Source organism: Cydia fagiglandana, chromosome 18 (genome assembly GCF_963556715.1).
Source record: "Cydia fagiglandana chromosome 18, ilCydFagi1.1, whole genome shotgun sequence".
Classification (NCBI taxonomy): Eukaryota; Metazoa; Arthropoda; class Insecta; order Lepidoptera; family Tortricidae; genus Cydia; species Cydia fagiglandana.
In genome coordinates, this window is record NC_085949.1 from 8,858,415 (window position 1) to 8,870,427 (window position 12,013).

Genomic DNA, 12,013 nt, shown 5'->3' on the forward strand with positions numbered 1-12,013 from the left:
AGCCTGATATCAGGTGGCTTAAGCACGTGCAGTTCCAGCGCGCGGCACCGCCTGCGGCCCGCGTCGTCGGCCGAGCACGACCAGCGCCCGCTGTCGGCCGTCTTCCCCCCCCCCCCCCCCCCCATTATGCCTAGCACCGACATTCGACGCCCTAACGCGTCTTCTGCCAGCGTTCTGGTCCAAATATCACAAAGTGTACCTTATTGACAGTGAGTGCAGTAGGCAGTAGCCTGATGTCAGGTGGTTTAAGCACGTGCAGTTCCAGCGCGCGGCACCGCCTGCGGCCCGCGTCGTCAGCCGAGCACGACCAGCCCCGCTGTCGGTCGTCTTCGCCTCCGTTATGCCTAGCACCGACATTCGACGCCCTAATGCGTCCTCTGCCGCCGTCCTGGTCCAAATATCACAAAGTGTACCTTATTGACAGTGAGCGCAGTAGGCAGTAGCCTGATGTCAGGTGGTTTAAGCACGTGCAGTTCCAGCGCGCGGCACCGCCTGCGGCCCGCGTCGTCGGCCGAGCACGACCAGCGCCCGCTGTCGGCCGTCTTTGCCTCTGTTATGCCTAGTACCGACATTCGACGCCCTAACGCGTCCTCTGCCACCGTTCTGGTCCAAATATCCCTGGGAAATTTTATAGCTTTATATTTATGTTGCCGATTATAAAAGGAAGAGCGATATACATATATTGTTCTAAAACTATACATATGGCAGATTACACTGAGCAAAATTGTAGTGTTGTTGCACAAATAAAAGTCGGTTAAACTATAGAAGGCTCATACATGGTAAAATTTATTTGATTACTCATTAATCGTCGGTTCGCAAATGCATTTATCGTGAGTATAAATATTAATTACAAATGATGGTTGCTACGAAACGGAATCTTGATGCTACGGGCTACGTCGTAGCACACGAAGTATACTGATGTATATATATATATTTGGTTCTGATTGTAATAACAGGTCATGAATTTGATCCGGATTTATTAGCGCATCTTGTTCACAGCAATACATATATGTATACTCGATTTATTTAAAAATCAATAAGTGATTTATAAGTTTGAACGCCGCTCCATGGTCTCCATGTTGATAAAACTTTTAATAAAAGCGTTAGGTATTGAAGAGTTGTTAATAATTATGTCTACTCGACAAAAACATCTACTCTGCCTGTCTCTATTCTATATACCATCATTCTCACTGTTAATTGTACCTCGGTGGACCTTATGCCTTCTGAAATAAGGTCCACCGATGTAAAGTTAAGAGTGTAACTAGCTGTTTGTACGCACTTAGCATAAGTATACAATTTCGCATGATATAGCTGGAGACATTTCCATATGTAGGTAATTTTAATACTCACTTTGACATTTGCTAATTAAGTTTTGTGAATAAGTCTTAGACATAACAACATTAAGTAAAATTTATGAGACACATCACAAAATATGAGGGCACGTCATTTTACGATATAAATAAAAACTTGTTAGGTACTTACAAGTAAATATGTGGTTTTTTTTAACTCGTTAAAGTTACAACAAAACTGCTAATTAACAATATATTTTTCATTAATAACAATGAAAAACTGCAAAATGGGACAAAGAGGGAAAAAGATTGGAAAATACCCACTTGACAAGTTGCTATCCCTTCTATTTTTTTTCCTACACAAGCTACATTTGAGACCGTACTTTAAGTTTACAAGTCGGCTTATAAGACTTCACTTTGTTCTACCGAAGAAAACATTATTTATGGAATAATACTACCAATGAGCATTCCCTTTGATAGTACCCATTTTACTATAGGATTTACGAAAATGTCAGTTTACCTGGTAGTTCCATTGAAGTTGACTTTGACACCGTCCTTGTACCAGGTGAAAGCGATGTCAGGGGAGCCGTAGGCCATACAGCTGAGGATGAACTCTGAGCCTTCCCACACTTCGGGACGCTGGTTCATTATCAAAGCCTGCAACAATATCGGATTTTTTCTAATTGAATAAAGTCCAGTAAATTTTTCAAACTATCCGGGCGGTCTAATTATGTAGTACAGGAAACACAGGATAGTATTTTTATTGTTAGGTACCAATTCGTTGAGGTGAATATGTGGTCAAATTAATATTACTTTAAGTTTGCTTTATAATCCAGTAACTTTGTCGAATTTTGTAACCTGGCTCTTTTGCGTCAAATCCGGTAGTTCTGATTTTTTGCAGACTTGTTTATGATGTTGGCCCAATGAATAATCCAAGTTTGTGACCTCGAGCGCCGAACGCAACTTTGTCAAAAATGGAATAAACCGCATTTTTTTTAGATTTGTGTGATTATAACCCTAAAGTACTAGTTTTTGATAGTAACTTCCTATGGCTTTTTTAAAGTAGACTAAATTTGCTACAATAAGACACTAGAATTGTCTCTGTACATCGGGATAAGCAATTACATGTTTCATAATATGTTTCGTTCTATTGGAGGCCGTAATCACCCGTAGCTAAAATGGCAATCGTATATCGACAAATGCAAATCGAAAAGTATAAATATATTGTGACGACAGATTCGGAAACTCACCAAGTCATCCTGGTATTATTTAAGTTTACATTGTAGTTTTATATTTTAAAAGATTGCGCTTGGCTAGGCCCCCGTACAAATAAGCAAATTGCAGAACACTAAAAGTTGGAAATTTTTTCAGAAATTTCTGAAAAATCTCATTAATAATATGCTTTGGAAACGGAGTCTCAATCTTCATAGAAAATATGAGAAGTTTTCGAAACTTGCCCCTTTAGAAATTAACGTAATTTTTTTGCGGCACGGCACTTCAGTGGACCTCAGTGGGCCCCTGGATGGCAATGTTGTCTATGGAAGCTTTTATCGCGTTTTCGGGTTGAATCCCATAGTAAAACTAGTAAAAGTTTTTAAAGAATAGATATAGTCTACATTACATATTTATATCGCAGTGTAAGTAAAAAAAATACGTCTCTGTATGGAGTTGTAGATAAGCAAAACTTGAGCCTCGGAATAATAGTATGTTATACTCTAAGTTTATTTGCTCAACCATAATTTAAATAATAAGGCATCTAACGCGCTCCCACAGAGGCTTACATTATTCCTCATTTACATTTCGTACAAAACAGGCTCGTAATAATAATGTTCACCGAGAAAGCGTGAATTTACGTGCCATTTAAAAGGTTAGAGCGGGAAGATGTTCCTCCACTATTAGTATAATAAAGAAGGTGCTAAGTCAGGTTAACGAGAAGTAGCCGCTGCTAAGAATGGCTGGCTGGCGGCGCGCCAACTATCGCTAGAAAATGCACATTTCAAACAATTAAACTTTGCCCGACGACGTTATGGCCTAAGTCGGCGACTAGATTTTTAATTGGACTTCAGACTTTTTAATGTTCATACGGATCGCTATCGCTGCGATCAAAAGAAATATCGGTTTAGTTAATCGGCCGACTGATTTTCTATTGATGTGCACGCAATGTCGAGATTAGTTTCTGCTGATTACAGATGTGCTATGCTAGCATATAGGTAATTATATTAGTAAGAAGGTATGTATTTGTGACATTGTTCAATTAGGTACGTACCTACGTGTTCTGACGAGCATTAAGAAGTGCATCCTAAGAACTTTAAAATCTTATCTAATACCTATATTTGATATTGATTTGAGTATACACAGGCGTAGGCGGTCATACACACGGAGTAATATCAGATTTTTAAGTTTTGAATGCGCTTCGAGATTTCGCTTTGAAGTAAGTACTAATTCAGGGAAACTGTAATGTTTATGATTTCCTTTACGACTTCTTGTTGAAAGCTATTTATTATGTTTCAAAAGTGTTTAAAGCTCGAGAGCACACATTAATGTTCAAACTTTGAATCAAAAGCCCTACTAAACACAAAAGAGACCAAGGGCTCATTAAAATAATGAAATTTGTGTATTTCCTCGTAACTGTACTATCCATTAGAGAAGAATGGAAGTAGGTGATAAGATAATATGACCCAGTAATGCCATAGTTATAAGAACTAACTACAGTAACCTATCTCCTGGATATATTTAGGAATTCACTTTCGATGTTCACCCCTACTAATGCAGGTTAATCAAGCTAACGGCGCCCTTGTAGCGTAGGTATACCGCTAGTCGTACTGCGTGCGGTTTGCATATTTTTAACTTATGTTAGAAGACTTTGAAGACCGACTACTCTAACTGAATCAACTCTGGTAATGCGCCCAGCCTCGCGTCGAAGACAAATGTAATTACTCTAGCAACATGTATTACTGAGAACGGGCCTTACATCACTAATGTCACACACGTACTGAAACTTAATAGGAGTATGTGTGCAGAAAATTAGTGACACCGACACAATACAGTGTGTTTTCTGTAACAGGAGCAATAGATTAATCTGTAGGCTGTACTCCTCAAACTGACCAACATTTGTTCAGCAACTTTTGAAAATAACTCATGGTTTGATTTTTATTACACTTTAAAGTTTATTCTAAGCCGCAATGTATTGCAAATTTTGTTATGTTAAAAGCGTGACAGTAACGTCAAACTAAAGAATATAATACTCACCGTCAAACACACTGATGTCAGCGTACATTGAAGGCAATATTTATTTTGTATGAAAAAGAGGAAGTCTAAACGATTCATAATTTTTAAAAGTTGCTGAACAAATGTTGGTCAGTTTCAGGAGTACAGCCTTTAGTTTTATTTATTGCTCCTGTTACAGGAAGCACTCTGTATAGGTACACAAAGAGGAGACTTTAATCAGTTCATAACAATGGGCAGTTTAATGGGCACAAACGTACAGACGTCCTAGGAAGCTATTATTAAAACGACTTGATTTAGCGATTTGCGTCCAGTATGTTTTTTACGGCCGTAACGTGTGACACTGCGTACCATTCCCAGTGTTAAAAGGGCCCATTTACAAAATGGCACCTCGTAAAAGATCACATTTGAAACGATCAAAGTTGCCCCGAAGACTATTTCCGAAGAAAAGTTGGACCATTTCTTGCGTTGGTAGCTTCATTTGCTGCAAAGTTTGGGCCATCGATTAAGAAAGGTTTTAAAGGAACTGGATTGGTATAGTTTAGCTTTTTAGGTACCTACCAATAGTACCAATATATAGTACTAAATCCCAGAACATAGCTTTGGAACACATTGGCTGCCATGAGCAATTGAGCATTACAGGTGGGATTAAAAGCTCACTTATATTTCTATTAGATCTAATGGGAATGAGCGCTTGCAACTCTATTTAGTGGTTTTACATTTACACGGAGGATTTTTATTTACATTTTAAGCATAAAAATGATTTAATGTGTTGACAGGTTTAGGAATTAACTGTCCTTGTTTTACTGATTGTACCGCTGAAACTAGTGCCGTCCCAACTATATATTAAGTACCTAGTAATAATAATACAGCAAAGTAAAAATAATACTGAAGGCATGCAAAGTTACAGCTGACGAGAACTTTAGGCCAGATTTGGAATTGGCAATCACGGCCCGACATTGCATTTCCCATGCTTCCGCTAATGAAAAACCAAATATGTAGGTACCTACGATACGAGCGATAAACAGATTGAATTGGAATCGGGTTGAGATTCGATTACAAAACTGATGGATAAAATCCTTAGATATGGATGCTAAATTATTTATTAAATGTAGGTAAATTTGGTTGTACAATGAGGGTTTCCGCGATCGAGATTTTCACTAGATGGCAGCACCGTGACGAGAGGTCTTTTTGACAGCTGCTGTCAAAATCCACCAATATATAAAACATGGTTTAACACGATTGGTGGATTATGACAGCTAGACCACTCTCTTCGGTGCTGTCATTTAGTGAAAAACTCGATCACGGAAACCCTCATTCTTGTAAAATGATAGAATTTTAATCATTCTCGGGTATACCCAAATACACCACGTATTAAATAATCAAAGTTAAACCTTCTAAATTGCTTTTGATCTAAAATCGTTTAAGCATTATGATAATGAGAACGTTTTGACGATAACGTCGAAAGAACTTAGGTTTGATGTTAAAATTTACCGACCGCTGATCATCAAAATTCGGGCTACGAGGGTGAAATTACGGGCGGGTCTTTGACCTTTGCTTCATTTACTTATAGAAATACGGATTACGAAATTTAGAATTTCATTTGAAGAATTTTGCATTGTAAATGTTATTTGAGGTTATAAATAACGGTTTAACCCTTTAACCATTTGACATTCCTTTCTATATAGTCATTCGATTTTGAACCGTAATGCTTGATGCAGATATGCGTTTTTGATTTAAATATGATGGCAAGTATGTTGCCGCTACGCTAAAGCAGCGGTCGGCAACCTTTTAGCAGCCATGGGCCACATAATAGTTAACAAAGATGACGCGGGCCGCACTTTGGTAATATTTGTGACTTTAGCAAACATTGTCGTTCATCAGTATTACATACAAAATAGCCAGGGAGACTCGCGGGCCGCAAGCAAGAGGTTGGCGGGCCGCTGGTTGCCGACCACTGGACTAAAGGGTTAAAACTTCGAAATTAAGTAACTACCTATTGACTAAGCCGATCTTGTTACACCATGCGATTGCGATAACCCTATTAAAAAGCGTTTTACGAAAAAAAAATATACTCGTAAGTAATTATTTTTCGCGCTGGGCTCATTGCATTTGATATTTTCAAACTACAGCGCGTCTTTAGTCATAGCAGTGACATTTAGACCAGGGCTCGGAACCGGTTTTTTTTATTAATTCCAAAATAGCCCAATATTTTTAACAATTATATTCCATTTCCGTAGAACTGATTCATATATTTAGGTAACGACTTCGTATTATTAGATTGACCCATCAAAAATTTAATAATAAACATGAGAACGAAAAATAACGTAATAATACCGGTATTTTTTGAATGAAGAAAAAACCGGTTCCGAGCCTTGATCAGCTCAGATAGCACTTTATTGGTACGCGTAAGATGCCTAATGCAATCAATAACCAACTGTATTAATTCATAATTAGAACTCACGTGCAGCGTCAACGCCGGCTGCATATCGAAGTTGAGCAGACGGAGCCGGGCGGCGCGCGACCGCGACCCCGCTAGCGCCGCCAGCGCGGCCTTCACCGCGCCCGCCTCGCGCCGCGCGCCCCACACGCGCAGCCACACGGTACGCGCGCCATTCGAGTCCGCGGAACTGAAATCATAGTAACATAAGGCTCGGGTCACATAAAAGGAAAACGATACGGTTTATTATCCTCTAGCCGCCCATAAGTCAAACCTTGCCAAGCAAAATTAAATTTTATTTTGTCAACACAAAGTTCAAATTAGAATGGAACAGGAGACCTTTTTATAGGTATCTGGGCGGCTAGAGGTTATAACATAAAACGCATTCATGGCACAATCTTAGTTTGTTCCTTTCGAACCAATGATGCAGCGAGTAAAATTAAAATCTTTTTTATGAATTAGCTTTTTTACTTGGCTTACTTTGGTTGAAACATAACAAATTGTGTCAAAATACATATTTTCAATAATGTTAATATCCAGAGAGGAAAATTTGGACAACGTTTGTATGAAAAGGCGATTTTGCACGGGTCCTCCACTTTCGTCTTAGGTAAATATATTTTCAATTATATCTGTGATTAATAGGACTTATAAAGAACCCAATTTAATATTATTGAATAAAATTTTCCCTATTCGAAACTTCCGCATTTAAGTGGACAGGAAAATAGAGTCGCACCAAGAAAAGTCTGCAGCGGATTTGATAGCCCACGCATTGTAAGTATCAATTATACGCCATAATTTCATAGATGTTTGACGTTTAAAATAACACGTGCACTGCGTCGGCTTTCAAATCCGCTGCAGACTTTTCTTGGTCTTACTTTATGTTTGTTCGTAAAAGTAAGTTCTCAATAACTTGGCAGGATATTAAGATGGTTTCATTCTCGAATGGACCAGGAATGGAATCCTGCCAAGTCCTTGTGTTTGAACATGTCCTTTGCATTTAATTAAAATTTGGATTCAAATTAAGCAGCTCTGTGCCCGAAATTTCATTAACATTGAATCTTTGTAACAGAATAGCACTTACCTTATATTTAAAATTTCAATTTCAGCTTCTAACGTGATATTTGATATTTTTAAGTGGCTCGTTATCTGAAAATAAATAGAGGTAAGTTCACTGATTCAAAAGACAGACTATTAAAATAATGATTTTATCCGGATTCCAGAGAAGCGTTTCATGTATTCGCAGGCCTACATGAAAATTAAATATACAATCCACATGTCCCTTGAAAAGAACAATTGTTGTTATGAACTTTATTTACAGGATATAATAGTAGATTGTACAACAAGGGCATAAAGTGACCCATTTTTAGCCGAGGTAATTTTTGGTCTGAGCGAAGCGAAGACCAAAATAGTAGACGAGTGCCCTTGTTGTACACTATGCTTTTCACTTCGATTGCGAGGAAAATAAAACACATTTTTCACGGCAATGTACACCACGAAATAGTCGTAAAGCGAAATAACATAATACATAACCAATTCCCGCCACTTAACTTTTAATTTTTTTTTTAAATTTTCAACATGTGATCAGAGTTTCAGACGCTTGGTTTTCTGCCAAGTCAAACATTTCGGAGCATTTTTGAACGATAATAGACTCCTATTTTATGTGATTTACTAAATTTAATGGCAGAAAATACGGATTTCTAATAAATTGTAGCAAAAATAATATAATATAACAAGTTTTGTCATCTACACAATTTTATTGCTCAGTAAAATTGTGCAAAATGTTTTAACTGTTTGGCTGTTGAGACCGATTACCTTAGTCTTAGAAGAAAATTGTACTTTTATGCTCTAGAGCATAAAATGTGATTTTATGTCGTCTACGCACGACATAAAGGTGCACTTTTTGAGCATGAGAAGTGAAAAAGTAGATTATAAAACGGAAGCATAAAATCATCAATTTTATTTGATGTTGGGAACATTACCTACTGGATAATAAAATTTGAGAGAATCTGTATTGGAGCGTAATAAACAAAACATATTTTCAAAGAGAACGATGAATGAATGAACATGGAATGAACCAATCGCCCTTGACTGAACCAGAAAAGTTTTCTGAAGAAAAGCCAAATGGGAAACAAAATAACAATGCGGCTCATTTGCATGGGCCATAAAACCGTTCAAGGCCAAAGGGAATCCTCCGAACAAATTACTTGTGAAATTCAGAGGGGCGAGAACGAAAGTGCGTCCGGCCAATGCAGAGTGATTTGCAAGCTGATTTTACGATTTCCTGTGTTGCCTGCATATTAATTATTCATATCCATCTGTGTTTACGAATTATTTTATGTCCAACCTTTCAAAATATTTTCTTAGTTAGCAAGGTATAAGAATCCTAAAGAGTTACAAGGGCAATGTAATGTAATGTAATGTAAGGGTAAAGTGTAAGGGTAATGTGTGTGTGTGTAGGGCACTATATTTCTATCAAGATATTTTTGATTGTGTAGGTAGAGTATTACAGGGCACTTTGAGATTAGTTATAGATAAAATAGGTACCCAAACAATATAAGTACTTAACAAAAGGAAAGAATAATAAAAAAAACTGAGTTTGCCTCAATCTCAGGCGATACCTCGGTGCCATATTATTCAACTTTGAAATATCAAACTGATTTATTATGGAACCATTGTTCAACATAAGGTTCATTGTCTTCATCATCATCATACTTTTATCGCCCACTGCTGATCATAGAGCCACTTATGGCGTCTTGAACCAATCTCAACCAGAAGACATATAAGATTACACTAAATACTCGTAATGTGACATTTAATCGAATTACACTGTAAAACACTAAGTATATGGCATTGAATATAATTATGAAGGAGTGCTTTAAATCTTCTTCCTCGCGTTATCCCGGCATTTTGTCACGGCCTATGAGAGCCTGGGGTCCGCTTGACAACTAATCCCATGATTTGACGTAGGCACTAGTTTTTACGAAAGCGACTGCCATCTGACCTTCCAACCCAGAGGGTAAACTAGGCCTTATTGGGATTAGTCCGGTTTCCTCACGATGTTTTCCTTCACCGAAAAGCGACTGGTTAATATCAAATGATATTTCGTACATAAGTTCCGAAAAACTCATTGTACGAGCCGGGGTTTGAACCCGCGACCTCCAGATTGAAAGTCGCACGCTCTCACCGCGAGGCCACCAGCGCTTCATGAAGGAGTGCTTTAAATATTCCATTAAAATAAATGTTTTTCTCATCTAAACTTGAGTGCCGTCATGGCGTCATCACTTTGATTTAAAAGCATTGGAAATACTTTATATGTCATTTAAAAGCGTTTCATTTTAATACCAGAATCATTTTGTATTCCGATTGTTATTCATAACACTCGCTGATGTGGGTTTAACGTTCTATTCGGATAAACCGGACAAATGCGAATTTAACTTCCGAAGGTTCCGTAAATACTTTCAATACTCTCATGTAACTATAAACTTGAAAGACTGTTGAATAGCGGTATGCATCTAAAATTTAAGGTTATAGTTAGCTCGATAGGTAAAATCACGTGTAATTTTCAGTTGTATATCGTAAGCCTGCATGCCATAGCAGTGTAATTTTAGTGTAAAATGGCTAGTGATAAAGCCGAGGGACGAGCAGAATTTCAAAACGAATATATTTTTAGAGTAATTGACTAATTGAGATAAAAGGTAAAAAAACCCGTGCAATGGCCATATCTTCCGTCGCAAGTTTATTTTTTGTTTCCTTCTAATTTCCTGGCATAACGCCCCCTCTTACTCCATGAAACGCCATCAATACAAATAATAAGAAATATTCGGATAGTGTAGCTAAATGGACGTAGTTGAATCTAGATTTTTTTATTTCAATATCGCAATGATTAAAAATAGTAGGTACCTGTTTCACTATTTCTTGAGATATGTCGCTATCCGTTTGGTCCACAATTTGCAATTTTGTTTCAAACCTCGCCAAATCTGGAATGAAGATCCAATTTAGTAATAAGTACTTATATTTTAAGCAAGCTAAACTGAAAAAACGGACAAAATGTCTCTTACTGGAATCCGAGTCCTTGGGATCGCAATCACAGTTTCGACCCTCCTTACAACTCTCTGAGCACTCTTCTATTCCGCACACTGTAAAAAAGCAATTTCGGGTTAAAGAAAACAGGTGAATACTACGAAGATAATTGTAGAAACCCACACGCCGGGAGTTGGTCCTTACATTAGGTAATCCCATATTACGAAACAACATATGCCTAAATATAAATACGTTTAAACGAGAAATAGATAGATAGAATACTCTTTATTGGCACACCTCAGCAGGCGTGGCTCACTCCGCGATTTCGTCGCTGTGCTACAGGTAGCTAAAAGTCCATCCGTTCGATCCCAATTTTGAGGTTTGCCATAAGCCGGCGCGTGGCGCTGTCGCCACCTAGCGGCCATATCTGTGCTGATCGTGACAGACGCGTTTAGTTAGAGAGTGAGTCTTCTGTATCTAGTACTATTATTTATTCTGTGACCTCAGTAAAAGATATTGCTTTAAGAAAAACAATCGTTTAAAGATAGAGGCAAACTGCAGGCGGTCTTATCGCTAAAGAGTTATCTATTCCAGGCAGCAGTCATACAGAGATACAGAGAGACAGATTCTCTTCTTTTCTTCGATTTTGTGATTGCTTCTTTTATTTTTAACAAATTTTAGCTGTATGTTGTAAATATTAATCTATCGAAATTGTTTGAACTTCGGCCAGAATATGTACGTACATACGAAGTTGAAGCAAAATATCTATCCGCCAAGCAACGAGACGCTTTCCACATAGATTTTCTTTCATTGACTCGGATGTTGTTATCTCTATTGCATGCGCATAATTAAATATATTGCTGTCAAGGTCATAATTATGTGTGTGTAATAGAGATAGCAACCAGGCCGGTTAACCTCTTGGGGTTCAATGTCCTAATACTAGTACAAATTACCTCCAATGAAATTTAAATCTTAATTAAATGGAATAGAGTTTCTTTTATTTCGTTTCGTTCGATTTTAAAACAAAACAAAATCAACT

General features: G+C 37.8%; 1 protein-coding gene across 1 annotated transcript in view; it reads right to left on the bottom strand.

The window, feature by feature from the left end:
• Positions 1 to 12,013, bottom strand: part of LOC134673531 (uncharacterized) — a 461,710-nt gene that overhangs the window by 14,090 nt on the left and 435,607 nt on the right. Inside the window, exons 6-11 of the mRNA XM_063531531.1 lie at positions 11,013 to 11,090; positions 10,855 to 10,931; positions 8,036 to 8,100; positions 6,979 to 7,144; positions 1,810 to 1,946; positions 414 to 618 (exon numbers count right to left, since the gene is read on the bottom strand). Of these exons, the coding sequence (XP_063387601.1) occupies positions 414 to 618; positions 1,810 to 1,946; positions 6,979 to 7,144; positions 8,036 to 8,100; positions 10,855 to 10,931; positions 11,013 to 11,090 (728 nt within the window). The remainder of the gene's footprint in view (positions 1 to 413; positions 619 to 1,809; positions 1,947 to 6,978; positions 7,145 to 8,035; positions 8,101 to 10,854; positions 10,932 to 11,012; positions 11,091 to 12,013) is intronic.